This window comes from Schistocerca gregaria, chromosome 3 (genome assembly GCF_023897955.1).
Source record: "Schistocerca gregaria isolate iqSchGreg1 chromosome 3, iqSchGreg1.2, whole genome shotgun sequence".
Classification (NCBI taxonomy): domain Eukaryota; kingdom Metazoa; phylum Arthropoda; class Insecta; order Orthoptera; family Acrididae; genus Schistocerca; species Schistocerca gregaria.
The window spans coordinates 640004348-640026568 of NC_064922.1; the positions used below are offsets into that span (position 1 = coordinate 640004348).

General features: G+C 41.6%; 1 protein-coding gene across 1 annotated transcript in view; it reads right to left on the minus strand.

The window, feature by feature from the left end:
- Positions 1 to 22221, minus strand: part of LOC126356305 (serine/threonine-protein kinase RIO1-like) — a 101977-nt gene that overhangs the window by 14784 nt on the left and 64972 nt on the right. Inside the window, exon 9 of the mRNA XM_050007252.1 lies at positions 15403 to 15645. Coding sequence (XP_049863209.1) covers positions 15403 to 15645 — 243 coding nt within the window. The remainder of the gene's footprint in view (positions 1 to 15402; positions 15646 to 22221) is intronic.

Consider the following 22221-nt stretch of genomic DNA (forward strand, 5'->3'; position numbering starts at 1 on the left):
TGGTAAGTCTTGGAATGTTTGTTTTTAATATATTTTTCCCATGTGGAAGTTTCTTTCTGTTTTATTTACATCATATATATATATATATATATATATATATATATATATATATATATATATATATATATATATATATTCCAAGACTTACCAAGCGGGAAAGCGCCGGCAGACAGGCACATGAACAAAACACACAAACACACACACAGAATTGCTAGCTTTTGCAACCGATGGTTGCTTCTTCAGGAAGGAGAGGGAAAGACGAAAGGATGTGGGTTTTAAGGGAGAGGGTAAGGAGTCATTCCAATCCCGGGAGCGGAAGCCTGCCAACCCAAAGTTTGGTACAGATTTATTGATGACATCTTCATGATCTGGACTCACAGTGAAGAACAACTCCAGAATTTCCTCTCCAACCTCAACTCCTTTGGTTCCATCAGATTCACCTGGTCCTACTCCAAATCCCATGCCACTTTCCTAGACGTTGACCTCAATCTGTCCAATGGCCAGCTGCACACATCCGTCCACATCAAACCCACCAACAAGCAACAGTACCTCCATTATGACAGCTGCCACCCATCCCATATCAAACGGTCCCTTCCCTACAGCCTAGGCCTTCGTGGCAAACGAATCTGCTCCAGTACTGAATTCCTCGACCATTACACCAACAACCTGAAAACAGCTTTTGCATCCCGCAAATACCCTCCCAACCTGGTACAGAAGCAGATAACCAGAGCCACTTCCTCATCCCCTCAAACCCAGAACCTCTCACAGAAGAACCCCAAAAGTGCCCCACTTGTGACAGAATACTTCCCGGGACTGGATCAGACCTTGAATGTGGCTCTCCAGCAGGGATACGACTTCCTAAAATCCTGCCCCGAAATGAGATCAATCTTTCATGAAATCCTCCCCACTCCACCAAGAGTGTCTTTCCGCCATCCACCTAACCTTCGTAACCTCTTGGTTCATCCCTATGAAATCCCCAAACCACCTTCCCTACCCTCTGGCTCCTACCCTTGCAACCGCCCCCGGTGTAAAACCTGTCCTATGCACCCTCCCACCACCACCTACTCCAGTCCTGTAACCCGGAAGGTGTACACGATCAAAGGGAGAGCCACGTGTGAAAGCACCCACGTGATTTACCAACTGACCTGCCTGCACTGTGACGCTTTCTATGTGGGAATGACCAGCAACAAACTGTCCATTCGCATGAATGGACACAGGCAGACAGTGTTTGTTGGTAATGAGGATCACCCTGTGGCTAAACATGCCTTGATGCACGGCCAGCACATCTTGGCACAGTGTTACACCGTCCGAGTTATCTGGATACTTCCCACCAACACCAACCTATCCTAACTCCGGAGATGGGAACTCGTCCTTCAGTATATCCTCTCTTCTCGATATCCGCCAGGCCTCAACCTCCGCTAATTTCAAGTTGCCGCCACTCATACCTCACCTGTCTTTCAACAACTTCTTTGCCTCTGTACTTCCGCCTCGACTGACATCTCTGCCCTTACTCTTTGCCTTTAAATATGTCTGCTTGTGTCTGTGTATGTGCGGATGGATATGTGTGTGTGTGTGTGCGTGTGTGCGTGTGTGTGTGTGTGTGTGTGTGTGTGTGTGTGTGTGTGCGCGAGTGTACATCTGTCCTTTTTTTCCCCTAAGGGAAGTCTTTCCGCTCCCGGGATTGGAATGACTCCTTACCCTCTCCCTTAAAACCCACATCCTTTCGTCTTTCCCTCTCCTTCCTGAAGAAGCAACCATCGGTTGCAAAAGCTAGCAATTCTGTGTGTGTGTTTGTGTGTTTTGTTCATGTGCCTGTCTGCCGGCGCTTTCCCGCTTGGTAAGTCTTGGAATCTTTGTTTTTAACATATTTTTCCCATGTGGAAGTTTCTTTAAAACTACCTGTACAACCTAGTACGTATATTGAGATGTATAAATTAATAATTTGACGTCACATGTTAATTGAAACTGATGAAAAAAAGCCGTTTTAACAAAGAATGAGAGAAAGATTATTTACTACTTTTCTTTTACACACACACACACACACACACACACACACACACACATAGATAGAACTGATGTATCTTTAGCTGTACTAACAAATATATAAAAGTAAAAAAAATATCATAAGTAAAAAAAATTTACACAAAAAAACATGAGTAAAAAATATATAAAATTGAAAAAGAAAATCAGATATATATATATATATATTAAAAAAGGCAAATATATAGAGGAAAAACACTACACTATACATGTCCAGTATCACTTTTTATTGTACAATATGTAAGCAAAATGAAATTAACATTAATATGGAAACAAAAAATTTACTTATGAGAACCAGTTGGCACAGTGTGACCAAAGAATTGGTTGTAAATATCTTATTCTAGCAAATGAGTTTTACCTTACTATTATTTTCAATCTGTATGCTATATTTTAGAGTATTTCGCATGTATGTTTTGCGCCATGTATATTTGTCTTGTTAAATAATTTCTTTACTTTTTCGTGTATGAGATTGAAGGGGGAGGATCATTGCAACAACAGCCAGTAACAAGTCCACAGATTCAAAGAGTCCAAATTTGGAAGAGGTTATCAGACTGCATCATTTAAGTACTAATTGTGTAATACAGATCCATTACTGAGTGTGGTCAGGATTTTGTTGTATGTGTTCATAACAGCAAAAGCCCTGGGGAGCAGTTGTAATGGATCTGGGAGATGTGTTATTTTCTACCGGATTTGTCGATACCAAATCTAATGAGGGAGGTTGTAAATGTTTTCTTATATTTTTGTCAAAATATTTTTTGTGAATTGTAACTTGCCTTATTTTATGCTAATTTACTTATATTTTTGAGAGGGACAGCAGATTGATTACTTTTAGTAGATGTGACGAAGAATATCAAAGAGACTGGTTACAAGTGGAAGGTTGTGTGTTGTGTAAAATGTCTTTGACACTGGAGTCATCTTGGACCCTAGTCAGTCGGCAGTGAACTCTTGGTGTGTGTTGACAAGAAACGAACAATGTGTAGGTCACCATCATAATAATTTGCTAGTTAACATGAAAAATGAATCATGTTACTATTTTTTATATAAAGATCAAGAAAAAACCAAATTCGAAGAAATGGTATTTGAAGCACCAAAAATGAGGCAAACGCATTGAACCAGGTCATTTCTGCAGCCGACGAAACAGCATTGTGGAATCGTACTTTCACTAGACGACTGAAGCAGACACAAACAGACAAATATCGTCTTGTAAACATTTCACGGAAAAGGTACTGTCACGAAATAAGCTAAATACAGTATATAAAAGTAGTGAGCATATTTCATGTTTCGAATGATGCAGTTCATGACCTAAGTTCATGGCTCGTAGAAAATAAAGTAGGCCTAATGCTAAATCACAGTAAGACTCAGTTTTTACTGTTTCTAGCACCCAATTCAACAAAAGCTGACATTTTAATTTTACAGAATTGACATATGATTAGTGAAACTGAACAGTTCAAATTTCTACACTTCAGTATGTTGTTCAAAGACCTAATGCTGCCATTTCTACTATTTGAACAGTATCTGAAGTGAGTGATCATTTGACACAAAAATTAGTCTACTTTGCTTATGTTACATGGTATTATATTTTGGGGTAACTCTTCCCATTATAAAAGTATATTTTTGGCTCAGAAATGGGTGGTTCGGGCAATAAGGAGTGCAAGTTCGCGAACCTCTTGTCGACCCCTGTTCACGAGTCTGGGTATTTTGACATTGGCTTCTCATTACATATATTCCTTACTGTCGTTTCTTGTTAACAATATTAGCTTATTCCCTAGAATAAGCAGCTGTCACTCAGTTAACACTCGACAGTAATCAAACATGCATTTAGATTGAACTGCCTTAACTCTTGGGCACAGAGGTGTGCAGTATACTGTTGCTACGTGCAGGCTATCACAAGAATTCAAAAATCTTAGCAGTAATTCATGCGCTTTCAATTCAAAACTGAGGAGTTTCCTCATGGGTCACTCCTCCTATTCTGTTGAGGAGTTTCTTGAAAAATTAAGCTGATTCTTGTTGTATAGTCGATTGCATTTACTTAAACATATGGATTGACTTTTTTCAGGTTCATAAACATTTCACTTTTATCTGTTATTACTCTGATGTTGTAATTTCATGTATTGACACGTTCCATGACCTTGAAGATTTGTTCCTTAATTTGGTCCTATCACTAACCCAATCCAGTAATAGACATATCCTAAGATTTCAGGACTAGCTCACAAAGTCTGTTGCAGTCGAGACAATTGATCACCAAGATGCATACACGGTCATACGTAAATTAATAGAGAACGTAATCCTAAGGTTTGGGATCCCAACAGATTTACTCATTTACATGGGGAGTAATTTTATAAGTGATACTATGAAGTGCATATGTAAACTATTGAGGATAGATAAAATGCTTACCATCCACAGACAAATAGTTCGCTACAGCATACACATTGTATGCTAACTGAAATGTTACAGCACTACATTAGCTGAGATCAGGGCGATTGGGACCACTGGATTTATTTCACGACGTTTGCGTACAACACGACTCCACACCGTACAACTGGGTACACACCTTTCAAATTGTTTTCCAGGAGGAAGTGCAACCTACCCGGGTGGTTACATAGAAAACCCACAAATGCAGTTTATAACTATGTGGATTACTTGACTGAGATCTGACAATGGATGCAACTGCTGAATCAAGATGCCCCTCTGGTGACTCAGGAAAGCAAGGAGAGAAATAAGGTTAATTATGACCGGACGCAAAACCCAAAAGATTTTGAAACACATGACCGCATGTTGTTGTTTGATGAAAGTGTGCAAAGAGGACACAGTAAGAAGCTGGACAGTCAATGGCTACTGCTGTACACTGTAAAAGGTCTAAATGTAATAATTCAATTACAATTAAATAATTTTTTAACAGTACATGCGAATTGGTTGAAAGAACTTTTCTGAGTAATATGGGACGATTAAGATAGTGCATACCAGAGTGAATTGATGTCAGGGAAAGAAATTAGGGTTCGTGCAAATGGAAACAGAAGGCTGAGGAAAGCCGTTTCTTTTACAGATGAACATGATGCAGGCACCCCAAGCATTATGGGGAGTATGATGCAGACCGTCCTCACGGAACGAGAAGAGCCACCAATGGACATATGAGTGCAGCAGTTTAAGTCAGTGCCAGGGATATATTACAACAACCACGGTATAGTTAACCTGTACAGCATTGGCTGACAGAGCAGTAGTGCATTGTCTCCACAGGTTGCACCAGGTAAAGCTGAATGCTGAGGACTGAGAGAATGTTCAAAAAACAGAAGCACGGTATGTGAGAAAATTTACAGTGTCAAGGTGGTTAACTGAGCAGTTAGCCCAATATGGGAGACCCAGAACTAAACGGAAGATAGTAAACTGTATTGGGGAGACCAGTAAAATACTATTTGGCACACTAGATGAAAATGATGCAGCATTTTTCAAGGCAAAAATCGACGTATCAGAGGAGCAACAGTGGGAGCTGTTTTGACTGTCCAAGGAGCAAGTGACAAAAGCCAAGTCGTCATTGACAGGGGTTAATCAGACACTAAACATGGTAACTACGAATGCTCAAATTATTGCAGATGGAATCGCGAAGCTAAGTGCGCACATAGAAGACTACGGGAACAGCACCAACAGAAAGGTACAACAGGCCTTGATTATGATAACCATCAAGGAACAGTTAGTACAACTTACAGCCATGTTAATTGAATTAGAGTGGGAGTACGACTTACTGATTTCTGCAATTGTGAATGCACGAAAGGGTCTCCTAGAACCACATTTGATAAATCCTGGGTAGTTAAGTATTTGGAACCAATCAAAGGAGAGCTGAAAGACAAAGTTCTCGCAGAACTCGGGAAGGACCAAGGATATCTGTTATTGCAAATAATAGATTTAGACATATTTTTAGTAGACGACCTCTTAAGTATTAAATGTATGTTTAGTAGATAGTGATGTATATACACTGTATAAGGTATGGCCAATACTGATTGAGTACTATAAGGTGAAGAATTGTTCTGTTATACAGCACCAGAGGAGGAGTTCCTCAAAACAGATGAAGCGAAGTGACAGTATGCGCAACTGTCACGTGACCAGTTACTTTCTAAAATGGTTACGGTGAGAAAACAACAGGTAATACTGACCCTACGACTTATCTTAGAAGACAGATTTAGAAAACGCAAACCTATGTTTCTTGCATTCAAAGACTTAGAGAAAGCTTTTGACAATGTTGACTGGAATAATCTGTTCCAAATTTTGAAGGTGACAGCTGTCAAAATGGGGAACGAAATGCTATTTACAATTTGTACAGGAACCAGATTGCAGTTATGAGAGACGAGAACCACAAAAGGGAAGAGGTGGTTGAGAATGGAGTGATACAAGGTTGTAGCTGATCTCCAAAGTTATTCAATCTGTATATTGATTAAGCAGCAAAGGAAACAAAAGAAAAAATTGGATAAGGAATTAAAATCCACTGAGAAGAAATAAAAACTTTGAGGTTTGCCGATGACATTGTAATTCTGTCAGAGATAGCAAAGGAGCTGGAAGAGCAGTTGAATGGAATGGACAGTGTCTTGAAACGAGGACATAAGATGAATATCAACAAAAGCAAAACAAGAATAATGGAATGTAGTTGAATTAAATCAGGTGATGCTGAGGGAATTAGATTAGGAAAGGAGACACATAAAGCAGTACATGAGTAAATATAAATTGTAGATCGGCAATGGAAAGGAACGCGTTACTGAAGGAAAGAAATTTGTTAACATCGAGTATAGATTTAAGTGTCAGGAAATCTTTTCTGAAAGTATTTATATGGAGTGTAGTCATGTATGGAAGTGAAACATGGGCGATAAATAGTTCGGACAAGAAGAGAATAGAAGCTTTCAAAATGTGGTGCTACAGAAGAATGCTGAAGATTAGATAGGTAGATCACGTAACTAATGAGAAGGTACTGAATAGAATTGAGGAGAAGAGAAGTTTGTAGCACAAATTGACGAGAAGAAGGGATCGATTGGTAGGACACATTCCGAGGCATCAAGGGATCACCAATTTAGTATTGGAGGGAAGTGCAGAGGGTAAAAATCGCAGGGGGAGACCGAGGCATGAATACACTATAAAGATTCAGAAGGAAGCTGCATCAAACCAGTCTCTGGACTTAAGACAACAACAACAACAACAACAGGTAGATGTGAAGGATAGCAGGTACACAGGAGAAGCATAAAATTATGCTGCAGTAAGTCCCCATGGAAGGGACTAAGTACAAATAATCCGCTGGAAAAATAAAGGAAAGGTTAGGAGAAAGAAATTAAAAAGGACGGACAGAAAAAAGAGAATGGAAGTATTATGTTGCAAATTTACATCTGAAGTTCCAAGAAACCGGATCTACGAGAGAGAACACACATAGTGTATATTAAGATTGCATTGCCGATTTAGCTCTCCACAGGGTACTATGTATTGCCAGGGTCGGCACACGCACGCTTTATACGAGTTGTTTGGCTCTCCCTTTCAGGAACAGTTCTTGCCAGTAATGAAATTGGTGCAGGTGGCAATCAAGTGCAAAGAAATAAGTTTTACACAATGTGACAAGTTAGTTGAGCTGCTTTTCCATCAAAGTGCGACAGCTCCCTCCAGGCCTGGACCCAAAGCCAAATGATGATGTACCAAAATAACGGTCAAGTGGCAAACTGCAGCTGCAAAGCTCTGAGTTGCGTCAAGTGCTCAGGTGACCACGACAGCTGTACCTGTGATGGGCAAAGAAGAGACTCCAAGATGTGTGTGCTGTGGTGGGCCTCATGTTCCCAACTGGTATGATTGCCAGGATGCCTCAAGCAGCAGCTGAGCCACAGACAAGGAAACAAATACAGCTCCAGCAGAAATGGACACCGATGCAAGAGAAAGTGCTGACAGCCAGTGGACTATTCCATTTCCTTGGACTGCCTGGGAAACGTCAACAGTTAAAGTAGTTGTGGAGAGGGGGTGTGAGAGAGAGAGAGAGAGAGAGAGAGAGAGAGAGAGAGAGAGAGAGAGAGAGAGAGAGAGAGAGAGAGAGAGAGGGGGGGGGGGGGGGGTAAAAGGATGGAAAGTAGCAAACACTGCCTGTGCCAATACCACCCATTGAGAGTGGAGAGCCAGCCAGCCATGTGTGAAAAGACAGCAAGTGCTACATTAGGGCCAACAAGAAATCGACAACACCCCAACCACGTATGCTGACAAGACACACACAAAGATCAAATTCGTCCTCTAAGAAGTACAGAGCTGATTCTTTGAGCAGCATATTCAGAACTGAGGGCACCAAAGAAAATTACTGAAGACACACAACAACTAACAGGTGAAAGAAGATCAGCCCACACCTTGCAGACCAACGAAGAAGTGCAGACTGATGAAGTTTTTTTTCGAGTGGAATGCTGATAACCCACGAGAGACAAGAACTCACACTAAAAATTAATGAGAAAGTGGTACAAACAGCACAACAGCAGAGAGAAAAACAGCCACGTACCACAATGGAAGCATCCTGTGGCAAAATAAGGTGTCAACACAAGCAGTTTCGGCCAGTGCTTTTGGAGGCTTCCCCTGGCTGTGTGGTAAATATCTGAACTGTCTCCAACAACACCCTCCCCACATATTCCCACTGGAAAAACAAAAACCTGCACAGCATCACAGAAAAACAATGAAGCTGTTAATAGCAAAACCAAACCCAAAGGCTGAAAAAGGGGATACATAAAGCCTTGAAACAGCCTGCCCTCCTTCATATGACAAGGGACTGAAAAGTTAAAAAATACACAGGGATATAAGCCATAAACAAGAAAATGTATTTACAAGTAGTACAGGGTCTGATAAGAATGTTATGCAACTGTAGTGAAGAAAGTAGTTAGGATGATGTAGGGATAATATCACGTGGCCAGACATTTGTCGGCAGTGGCAGTAAGGACTTCTGATGCAAAAATTCACACTCATTCTGCTAGAAGCCTTGTCAAAGACAGCAGAGGAGCTTACAGAAGTTGCCCTCTTGATCTTGGGGTGGGAAGTTGCCCCTAAAATGCAGCAATGATTGATGGCAAGAGGATGTCGAAGGCAATGGAAATCACTGCCTTAAAGAGATAATGTGTATCCATGTATCCTGTAGTTGGAAATGGGTCATGGTGATCTCTTCACTGACAAAATAAATCTGATTAACCCCCCCCCCCCGCCCCCATATTTGGATCTCCAGGAGGGGATTGCCAAGGGGGAGATGACCATGAGAAGAAGACTGAATAACCAATGAAAGGATAACATTATTAGTCAGAGCATGGAATGTGAAAAGCACTTGATTGCAAAGGCTCTGTCTAGATATAGTGGGGGGCCAGTAACTTGAAATGGAAAAATAGTAACAAAGTCAGATCAGATAAGATGTTGCAAGGTGCGACTACTATCAGAGGTGGCAATGGCTGTGTTCCATCATGGAACTGGTCAGCAGTAAACGGGGCCTGCTAAGCACAAAGTGGCAATGCCAGCAGTGTGGATTATCTTATTGGACAGATCACAAATAACTTTTATCAATACAACCTGACAAAGATGAAAAAGGTGTGAACATGACCTGGCAGGTATATAGAGGCCAATCAGTATGATAGAAACCCATTGGGATAACCTGGACATCAGCAGGCAGGACGGGAAGGAGAGAATCAACAGGAAGTGGTCACTACCAGAAAGGACATTGTGGGGCGACCAGTATAAGGAAGGAAGAAGTGGAGAGGAGGGGTAGTGAGCAAAAGATCAATAGCACAGAAGGTGTCATATGCGGCAATAAAATGAGTAGGGAAACCATCATTAAGAGGGCATCCATGAGAAACTGGTCAATAAGGAGCCCACAACTAGATGAAAAAGCACAGCGCCACAAAGGGTGATGGGCATTAAAATCCCCAAGGAGGAAGAAGGGAGGGGGAGTTGCTAAATTAGGGCAGGTAGGGCAGCAGGTGTAGGTGGCCATTCAGGAGGGAGATAGAGACTGCAAACCATGACTGCAGTGTCCAAGTGGACCTGTATGGGAGCTGCTTAAAAAGTGGTACGAAGAGGGAGCCAAGGACTAACAATGTCCAAATAGGCCAACGTGCAAACACCTCCGGAAGCCCTCCAAGGGCCGACCTGGTTCCTACAGAAAGCACAGAACCCATGAAGGATCAGTGAGTGAGCATCGGTAAACAGATTCTTCGAGAACAACACAAACTGCCACGTAAAATGAGATAAGGGATTGGAACTCTGGGAGGTGACAGTATACATTGCAGTGCCATCAAATAAGCATGGAGCAATGATCCAAATGGGAGGTAAATGGGCTGGAGCCAATCACACCATAGGGTCACCATCTGTCACCAATGAGGATAGGGTGACATCCATAAATAAGAGGTTAGACTCAAGTTTCGAGGGGGAAGACAGTGTAGTTGGGGGTGAGGGGGTGGGGGCGGGCTTGTCCTGAGACCCCCTCCCCCTCCTCCTCTTTTATAGGTCAATGATGTCAGGGCAAGGAGAGAGAGAGCAGGCTTTTCTTAGATCCAGAACTGAAAGAAAGTGGATGGCCTTGGGTCACAGGACTGTGTGTACCATAGCTAAATTGTGGTAGCAAGGCACCATAAAAGGGCACTCTTCTGGCCAGGGAGTGGAAGCGACTCCCAAAAGGAGGGGGAGGGGGCGGCGGGGGCTGCCATGGGAACTACAGAAGTGAGGGGGAGGGGAGGGGAGTAGGACTGGGGTACAGAGGAGGGAGGAGGGGGAAACCAGGAAATCTGGTAAGCATGAAGAAATGATCATGACAATTAAAACACACTAGCTCCCCTCAGTGAGTGTCCACATTCACCACATAGAGGGTCCACCACACAACAGGATAATACATACCTGAAATACAAGCACTGGAAACATCCCATGGGTGGCAGGACGTATGGCTTCACGTCACAACGATAACATGTAACCTAGATCTTCTTTGGGAGGGTATCTCAAATGCCAGAATAAAGGTACAGGAACCAGTGCAACTGTCCTTATTAGCCTTCTGAATATAATGAACAAAATGAACTCCCTGTCATTCCACAATGGCCCAGAGTTACTTATCAGTTTGAAGGGTGATGTCCCTATGAAAAATGACTGCCTGGATCATATAACAACTCTGGTAAGGAATAATGGAAACTGGGACATTGCCCAGATGGTCACAAGCCTGGAGGGCTGCAGACTTGGTGGCAGAAATAATTTTGATCAACATCAAACCTGAGCGCATCTTACTGAGAGACTGCAATTCATCAAACTTTCCTTCAATATTTTCCACAAAACATAATGGCTTGGTGGCAGTGAGCTGGTACATGTCAGTTCTAGTGCACACTAGGTAGCGTGAAAAGTGTTTCGTCCCAGGATAGCGAGACTGGCCCTCCTCCAAGGGTGTAGAAAAGGAAGGAAGGCTGCAGGGTTATAAAAAGCAGACTGAAGTGATCCATTAGCAACCGAAGAGATACTTGTACATTAACAGTGAGGTGTGGTTTTTTTTTTTTTCTTCTCAATTTAATACATTTTATATGCAAAGCATCCACCCTGAAACAACCCATCCATATCATGGGCGCTCTCCATGGACACCACTTGGCCACAGAAAGGGCCCTCAGGCAAGGCAGCTATCATCACGAGTTCCAATGCTTCAGGACAGGCAACCACTCCTAGGCATACACAGGGAGGCCACAGATTAGGTATCATAAGTGTGATCCCAGTTTTGTCAGGGGGCTCAGCCAGGTGGGTACAACCACACAGACTGGCTACATGTTCTGGTGTTACAGGGGGTTGCTGCTGGAGGGAGGGCATAGTGGGGAGGGGGGGGGGGCAAGGAATCCGTGCTGTGTGTGTGTGTGTGTGTGTGTGTGTGTGTGTGTGTGTGTGTGTAAATGGAAAAATTTAGAAGTGGATGTCAAAAAGAAGGATGAAAAAGAAAAGGCAAGGGGGTGGGGGGCAGAGTAACACAAGAAACCACATGGATAACTAGATCAGTTTAAGTAGGAATACTGAAAGAAGGGAAGGACTTTGCAGAGGGGGAAGGAGCATAGGCAGAGAAGGAGGTGCAATGGGATGGAAATGCAGCCCGGCAAAGAAGAATGGGTTGCAGTAACTTAGGGTCCCGTGTGCACTATGCACGAACTCATAAAAGAACCCTGAAGCCCCTGGAGAGATTCCTGCTGAGTTACACCATGGTCAGACAGTGATTACAGAAGTAGATATTGGATTGTAAGACAGATTCAGGGACAGATATAGACTCAGTTTACAATTTAGTAACAATGACGAGTAGGCTGAAATTTAAGAGAATAGTTCAGAATAATCAATGTGGAAAGAAATTGGATATTTATGTACTGCAGAATGATAAGGGGTGTGTCAAAGTTCTCTATGCCTATAGATGCTGTGATAAAGAAAACCACAACAGTCAATTCATTGAAGATGAGTGGGTATCTCTAAAAAGCAGAATCTGGACAGACAAAAAGATGTACCACAGTGTAAATGAGAAGAGATCTTGTGTAACAGAATAAATACTTAACTGACTGACAGGAGAAGGAAGGATAAAAGTGTTTAGGAAAAGATAGCAACACAGGAATGTAAGTCACATGGGAATACAGAGGTGCTAGATGAAATTGCTACAAGTCAAATGCAAAGAAATTGAAAAAGAAGGAGTGATTTAGCACATAGAAATGTCAAAATGACCTTGAGTTAAATTAAAAACAAGGACATCAATATCAAGAGTGGAGGAGGAATTCCACTATTACACCTAGAGAAGAGAATAGATAGACAGAATAGACAGAAGTCTTCTACAAGGACAAACTGTCTGATGATGTGATAGAAGAAGAAATGGGAGTCAGTATGGAAGACAGAGGGTCTAGAGTTAGTGCCAGAGTTTAAAAGAGCTTTGGAATAATTAAAAAATATGATTTAATACATATGATTTAAGACATATCACGCTTCCAGAAAAATCACTTCCACAAAAATCCTGACGCTAGCAATGGCAACTAAGTGCAAGAACTATGTACAATCAGATTAATAGCACGCATACCCAAGTTGCTGACAAGAATAGAAGAATGGATAATCTAGAATCTGTTAAATGATGAGCAGCTTGGTTTAGGAAAGAAAGATACAGAAAGGTAGTTTTGATGCACTTTATAGTAGAAGCAAGACTTAACAATAAAATTCGAACACATTAATACAAACAGTTAACCTAGAAAAAGTATTTGGCAATGTAAAATGGTAGAAGACAAAATTCTCAGAGAGACAGGTGTAAGCTATTGTGAAAGATGGGTAATAAACAACACTAGTGAACTCGGCAATACTTTGCAGTTGCTAAATATGAATAGGAAATGGATATACACACATTTAAAAAAGTTTTGCATCACCCTGGTTCCGAGAACTCGCGAAGACGGACACTGACTGTGGATATTGTATCACAGACACAGTCCCTTTGACTGATCAGAGATGTCACAAAAACTGCCCAAAGATGTATACAACCATGCATGAGCAGCACCTGTTACACATAGGGGGGTCCGACAGCTGGTCAGTTCCAGACATTCCACCAGGCAGGGGGTACATGGCTTGTGTTGCCTAGGTGGTCAATACCACAGTTCAATCACATCTGCATTGTTACTTTTTATGGGCTCTCAACAAGAGAAGCATCCAGGCACCTCTGAGTGAACAAAAGCAATGTTGGTGAGACATGGAGGAGATACAAAGAGACAGCCTCACTCAGGCCGCCCAACTGCTACTACTGCAGTGTACGACCGCTACCTACAGACTATGGCTCGGAGGAACCCTGACAGCAATGCCACCATGTTGAATAATGCTTCTCGTTCAGCCATAGGATGTCGTGTTACAGTGCAAACCATGTGCAATAGGCTGCATGATGCACAACTTCACTCCCAACATCCATGGCGAGGTCATCTTTGCAATCAAGGCACCATGCAGCGTGGTACAGATGGACCCAACAACATGCCGAATGGGTCACTCAGGATTGGTATCACATTCTCTTCACCGATGAGTGCCACTTATGAATTCAACCAGACAATCGTCGGAGATGTGTTTGGAGGCAACCTAGTCAAGCTGAGTGCCTTAGACACACTGTCCAGCGAGTGCGGCAAGTTGGAGGTTCCCTGGTGTTTTGGGATGGCCTTATGTGGGGTGGATGTACGCCACTGGTGGTCATGGAAGGTGCCTTAATGGCTGTACAATTCACGGATGCCACCTGCCAACCAATAATGCAACCATATTGGCAGCATATTGGCGAGGCATTCATTTTCATGGACGACAATTTGCGCCCCCTTACTGCACATCTTGTGAATGACTTCCTTTAGGATAACGGCATCACTTGTCTTAAGTGGCCATCATATTCTCCAGACATGCATTCTATCAAACATGTCAGGGATGGACTGAAAAAGGCTGTTTATGGACGATGTGACCCACTAACCACTCTGAGGGATCTACGCTGAATCGCCATTGAGGAGTGGGGGAGTGGGACAATCTGGACAAAAAGTGCCTCGATGAACTTTTGGATAGTATGCCACGACGAATACAGGTAGGCATCACTGCAAGATGACGTGCTACTGGGTATTGGAGGTAGTGGTGGGTACAGCAATCATGGACCATCAATCTCTGAAGGTCTCGCTGTATGGGTGTACAACATGCAATGTGTGGTTTTCATAAGCAATTCAAGTGGCGGATATGATGTTTATATTGATATCTATTCCAATTATCTGTACAGGTTTTGGAAATGAGGTGTTGCAAAACCTTTTTTTTTATCTATGTAGATCCTACATAGTTTCCAACAATTCACATTCCAAAGTAGTATTCTAACCATAAGCTGAGAAGCAGTACGTACAACTTTCCTCTTTTCTGTGAAAACTGAATGCAAGGATGAAAACAAAATGGCACATAGCTGTGCATAACATTTTTGTTGAAAATAAAGAATGTATATGGGAGAAACTGTATCTATGGTTTGAATGGACTGCTATTGTAGTTAAAGCTGTGTGAAAGAAAGAAAACAAAATCGCACATTTTCACAGTACAGCATTTTCTTCCTTGCAATTTGTTTCAACAGAAAACCAAAAAAGTTTTTTATTAAGATATTTAGCCTATGTCCATTGATCATTTATTGGAGTGTTGCGTAAAAATTTCAAGACAGGAACTTATTTAGAATTTCCCTAACAATGTTTTGCCACAAAAATTTGAAATACATTGGTCGCGATTTTTGATAACACGTCTATCTGATGTTTATAAGAGTATCACGAAAAATCTGAAGTAAATCAGTCAATAACATTTACTATATGGTATCATTCCATGCAGTGGAACTGTTTTTATTTTGTACAGGTATATTGACCTAGTCTTAAAACCCACCTTCTTGCTTTCTGGTGATTCATCTCTCGGCCTTGCACTATCCACAAACTTGCTGCTTTTTTCTGCATCTGAATCATCTTCCGAGGCATTTTCTGTATCTGAATCACTTTTCGCACCCTGAAGAATCTCTGGTGTTTGCTGTGGCTGGGACAGGTCACTTTTGAGTCCTGTGATTGTCTTGTATGTGAGGTCGTCTCCTTCACCCGCTTTTGCTTTTGTAATATCTCTCTCAAAATCTACAACCTGCAGCAGACATGAATTGGTAGACTGGGACTCCAGGTATAGCACACATTAAATTAAATACTCAAATAAACTAGATCAAGTTACAATAATATACAAGACAAACAAAAATAGCTATCAGCCTGTCTTAATGAGAGAGAGAGAGAGAGAGAGAGAGAGAGAGAGAGAGAGAGAGAGAGCTCACTCGCTCCACAACACCACACCTATTAACGTGTGTGATATTTAAACTATACTTAATAGTTTTGCTTCTCCTGTATTTATATCTAATACCCTTGAATTTCATACTTATAATTCAATTTGCAATATTAATGTAAGGATTTATGCTTCCACTTTAATCTTTTCCAGTTTTCGAACACTCAATGTTTCACTTTTACCCAGAGCTGTGCATCAAACATGTTTTTCAACAAATGCTTTCACTGTTATTGAGAGTGTTTACATAAGTTTGTTTTTGCTGTCTACTAAGAATGGTTCGGTACAGACAGTGAAGCCCCCCCCCCCTCCTCCCCCTCCCCCTCCACCACCACCACTTCTACTCAAGAAAATCACTTTTACAAGCACAGAATTTTTTGCTATCTCATTAATAAAGAGTATCTCATCTAGAAACCTATATATAGATTTTAATGTTAATCACAGAGGTGAAATTGAGATATCTGAATTTTCTACTTATGTGCCTGAACACAGTAAAATTGAGGCTTAGCACTGAGTATCATTAAGAGATATTACACATCCTCGGGGTGTGAGAGTAGGTGTGGCATAAGAAGGAGCAAGAACATTTTGAGATTGGGTGGGTGACAGAACATCACTTTAGGAGGATTGGATGGGATTGTACATAGTTTGTTCCGCATTTCTCATCATGATGGTAAGTTGTTGAAGCCCTATTGAAGGATATGCTCAAATTGTTCCAATCCATAATGATGTGTGATAAGGTATCTGGATTTTGAGGGCGGTGTGAGGATTAAGGGCATGTGGGGATCTCACATGGAAAATGTTTGCAGACTAGGTTTGGGGTAGTGCAAGTCTGTGAAGGCATAATATCTTCCGTATACTGGGCAAGGGGCTGCTCGTTGCTGCTGATGTGCCATCCACAGATCGCCAGACTATAATGTAGACAGCTTGGAAGAGATGTCGGAACTGTGGGTGGTTAGCAGGCTTGATATTGACTGAGGTTTGAATTGTACCATCAGGGAAGTGTACATCCATTACCAGGAAAGGGGCACCATAGGATGAGGGCACTTAGGTGAAGCTGATGAGCCACACTACGTTGCAGCTGTGAGAGGAGGAAGATAGGATCTTGGCCCTGGGTCCAGACTATAAAAGAATCGTCAATGAAGCTGAAACTGAAAGGGTTTGGGATTTTGGAAGGCTAGAAAGATTTATCTAGATGGCCCACAAACAATTGGGCATAGGAGGGTGTCATGTAGGCACCCATGTCCGCATCTGTTGGTATATCTCGTTTTCAAAGGAGAAATAGTTCTGTGTAAGGATATAGTTCCTACCCCCATGAACCATGGACCTTGACGCTGGTGGGGAAGCTTGCGTGCCTCAGCGCTACAGATGGCCGTACCGTAGGTGCAACCACAACGGAGGGGTACCTGTTGTGAGGCCAGACAAACGTGTGGTTCCTGAAGAGGGGCAGCAGCCTGGATTATTGACTGATCTGGCCTTGTAACACTAACCAAAACGGCCTTGCTGTGCTGGTACTGCGAATGGCTGAAAGCAAGGGGAAACTACAGCCGTAATTTTTCCCGAGGGCATGCAGCTTTACTGTATGGTTAAATGATGATGGCGTCTTCTTGGGTAAAATATTCCGGAGGTAAAATAGTCCCCCATTCGGATCTCCGGGTGGGGACTACTCAAGAGGACGTCATTATCAGGAGAGGAAAAAAAAACTGGCGTTCTACGGATCGGAGCGTGGAATGTCAGATCCCTTAATCGGGCAGGTAGGTTAGAAAATTTAAAAAGGGAAATGGATAGGTTAGAGTTAGATATAGTGGGAATTACTGAAGTTCGGTGGCAGGAGGAACAAGACTTTTGGTCAGGTGAATACAGGGTTATAAATACACAATCAAATAGGGGTCATGCAGGAGTAGGTTTAATAATGAATAGGAAAATAAAAAGTGCGGGTAAGCTATTACAACAGCATAGTGAACGCATTATTGAGGCTAAGATAGACACGAAGCCATGCCTACTATGGTAGTTCAAGTTTATATGCCAACTGGCTCTGCAGATGATGAAGAAATTGATGAAATGTATGATGAGATAAAAGAAATGATTCAGGTAGTGAAGGGAGACGAAAATTTAATAGTCATGGATGACTGGAATTTGAGAGTAGGAAAAGGGAGAGAAGGAAACATAGTAGGTGAATATGGATTGGGAGTAAGAAATGAAAGAGGAAGCCACCTGGTAGAATTTTGCACAGAGCATAATTTAATCATAGCTAACACTTGGTTCAAGAACCATAAAAGAAGGTTGTATACATGGAAGAATCTTGGAGATACTAGAAGGTATCAGATAGATCATATAATGGTAAGACAGAGATTTAGGAACCAGGTTTTAAATTGTAAGACATTTCCAGGGGCAGATGTGGACTCTGACCACAATCTATTGGTTATGAACTGTAGATTAAAACTGAAGAAACTGCAAAAAGGTGGGAGTTGAAGGAGATGGGACCTGGATAAACTGAAAGAACCAGAGGTTGTACAGAGTTTCAGGGAGAGCATAAGGGAACAATTGACAGGAATGGGGGAAAGAAATACAGTAGAAGAAGAATGGGTAGCTCTGAGGGATGAAGTAGTGAAGACAGCAGAGGATCGAGTAGGTAAAAAGACAAGGGCTAGTAGAAATCCTTGGGTAACAGAAGAAATATTTCATTTAATTGATGAAAGGAGAAAATATAAAAATTCAATAAATGAAGTAGGCAAAAAGGGATACAAACGTCTCAAAAATGAGATCGATAGGATGTAGACACTTATCTCACTAGGGTTAAGATAGATACTGCCTACAGGAAAATTAAAGAGACCTTTGGAGAAAAGAGAACCACTTGTATGAATATCAAGAGCTCAGATGGAAACCCAGTTCTAAGCAAAGAAGGGAAAGCAGAAAGGTGGAAGGAGTATGTAGAGGGTCTATACAAGGGCGATGTATTTGAGGACAATATTATGGAAATGGAAGAGGGTGTAGATGAAGATGAAATGGGAGATAAGATACTGCGTGAAGAGTTTGACAGAGCACTGAAAGACCTGAGTCGAAACAAGGCCCCGGGAGTAGACAACATTCCATTAGAACTACTGACGGCGTTGGGAGAGCCAGTCCTGACAAAACTCTACCATCTGGTTAGCAAGATGTATGAGACGGGCGAAATACCCTCAGACTTCAAGAAGAATATAATAATTCCAATTCCAAAGAAAGTAGGTGTTGACAGATGTGAAAATTACCGAACTATCAGTTTAATAAGTCACACCTTCAAAATACTAACGCGAATTGTTTACAGACGGATGGAAAAACTGGTAGAAGCCGACCTCGGGGAAGATCAGTTTGGATTCCGCAGAAATGTAGGAACACGTGAGGCAATACTGACCCTCGACTTATCTTAGAAAATAGATAAAGGAAAGGCAAACCTATGTTTCAAGCATTTGTAAACTTAGAGAAAGCTTTCGACAATGTTGACTCAAATTGTAAAGATGGCAGGGGTAAAATACAGGGAGCGAAAGGCTATTTACAATTTGTACAGAAACCAGATGGCAGTTATAAGAGCCATGGGGCATGAAAGGGAAGAAGTGGTTGGGAAGGGAGTGAGACAGGGTTGTAGTCTCTCCCCAATGTTATTCAATCTGTATATTGAGCAAGCAGTGAAGCGAACAAAAGAAAATTTGGAGTAGGTATTAAAATCCACGGAGAAGAAATAAAAACTTTGAGGTTCGCTGATGACATTGTAATTCTGTCAGAGACAGCAAAGGACTTGGAAGAGCAGTTGAACGGAATGGATAGTGTCTTGAAAGGAGGATATAAGATGAACATAAACAAAAGCAAAACGAGGATAATGGAATGTAGTCGAATTAAGTCAGGTCATGCTGAAGGAATTAGATTAGGAAATGAGACACTTAAAGTAGTAAAGGGGTTTTGCTATTTGGTGAGTAAAATAACTGATGATGGTGGAAGTAGAGAGGATATAAAATGTAGACTGGCAATGGCAAGGAAAGCGTTTCTGAAGAAGAGAAATTTGTTAACACCAAGTATAGATTTAAGTGTCAGGAAGTTGTTTCTGAAAGTATTTGTATGGAGTGTAGCCATGTATGGAAGTGAAACATGGACGATAAATAGTTTGGACAAGAAGAGAATAGAAGTTTTCGAAATGTGGTGCTACAGAAGAATGCTGAAGATTAGATGGGTAAATCACATAACTAATGAAGAGGTACTTAACAGAATTTGGGAGAAGAGGAGTTTGTGGGACAACTTGACAAGAAGATGGGACCGGTTGGTAAGACGTGTTCTGAGGCATCAAGGTATCACAAATTTAGCATTGGAGGGCAGCGTGGAGGGTAAAAGTCGTAGAGGGAGACAGAGATGAATACACTAAGCAGATTCAGAAGGATTTAGGTTGCAGTAGGTACTGGGAGAGGAAGAAGCTTGCACAGGATAGAGTAGCATGGAGAGCTGCATCAAACCAGTCTCAGGACTGAAGACAACAACAACAAAAATGTAGTTTGAAGATACATAATGAATGAAGTGGTGGGTTCAGAGTCAGTACAATGTTGGAAGAGGTATTGTTCAATAGCAGCACCACCACCGGGTGTGGCTAGTGGTGGTTTATAGGGAGGTAGTGTCAATAGCAGCAAAGGCACTGGACATGGGCATGGGTGGTGTTGGTTTGTAAGGAGGTAGTGCCAGCAATGAAGAGTAGGGAACCATTTAGTAATGGGGTGAGCATAGTTGAGACACAATGAAGGAAGTCAGAAATGGATGTTATCCTAGACATATGGGATGGGATCATTATCCTGGTAGGTAGAAGAATCATGCCAGGTTCATCACAACAGTGGGAGAGCCCCTGTCTTCAGGGACAGGGATTAACCCTAGCATTACCAACGGTGAGGCCTCGTAGGCCCACTGACTCAGTTTTTCCTATGTTGTATCCACACCCTTTGATATATGAACTTGAAAGCAAAGGTAATTGTTTGTTATTGAATGTACTATTGCGTCATTACAGAATTTCAGAATAAAAATGTAATTAAAATTCATTTACTTGATTTAATTCTCTGTGGGCCTTAGAAGCCCACCCGTTGGTAATAGCAAGGTAAGATTTACGAGGTTGAGTCTTTCATTTCAAATTCTTACCATGAAACGAATTTTGGCATTGTTGCCTTCAGACATATTATTATGAAGCGGACCATTGTTATTTTCAGTGTTTCTGCTGCTGTTGAACCAGCAACATGAGTAGACAATGTTTACGTGATAGTTCCATTGAAAGAGTGCTAGAAGAAGTTTTGAACGAATCAGATTTAGAGGAAAGTGAAGTGGATGATGATGTGGAAGAAATTAGAACTGATTCATCGTCTGAGAATGAAAATGAGGTTGAAGCCAATCCACCAGATGATAATGATACGGAATGTGATAAATTCATTGCAAAAAGTGGACGAGAGTATATTACGAAGCCATCTCGACAATATCGGCGTTCTGTACAAAATATAGTGCGAGAAAGAATGGGGCTAGGACAACAAGGAAGAATTGCGTCTCCGAAAGAGGCTATAGAGCTCTTTTTTACACCTCAAATTATAAATCTAATAAAACTACACTCAAATGAAGAGGCTTCTCGACTAGGTATTCAGCACACAGATGAAGATGAGTTATTTTGTTATATATGACTCTTGCTAATCATGGGTTCAAATCATGACAATAAGATACCTGTCCAAGATTTATGGTCTTTGCTTCAGGGCTGACAAGTGTACTATGGATCAATGAGACGGACCCGATTTTTCGAATTGACTAAAATATTGAGGTTTGATGATAAGAACACAAGAGAAATTCGTCGCCAGACTGACAAGTTTGCTCCAATGAGGGAAATTTTTGAAAGATTCAATTCTTCACTTCCATTGTATTTCATTCCTGGTCTACATACAACAGTGGATGAGATGTTGTCTTTGTTCCGTGATCGCTGTCCATTCAAGGTGTTTCTAAAAGAAAAACCTGGAAAATACGGCATTCTAATTTGAATGCTGTCCGATTCTGAGACTAGATATGTGATCAGCATGGACATCTATACAGGCAAGTCAGGAAATACACAGCATTCAAATGGACCAATGGAAATTGTAAAGAGTCTAATAAAACCTATTGAAAAATCAGGCTGTAATGTTACCACAGATCGGTACTATACTTCAGTGGAGCTTGCTGAGACTCTATGGAATGATTTTCACCTCACACTTGTTGGCACCCTACAGTCTAACAGATGACACATACCTGAAGAGCTGAAGACTACAACTGGCCGCAGTTTACACTCTTCCATCTTTGCTTATACTGACCCTCAGACAGAGGCCACCAGTTACTCTTGCATCAACGCTAGTCCGCGAGAAGCCAAAGCGACTGCTG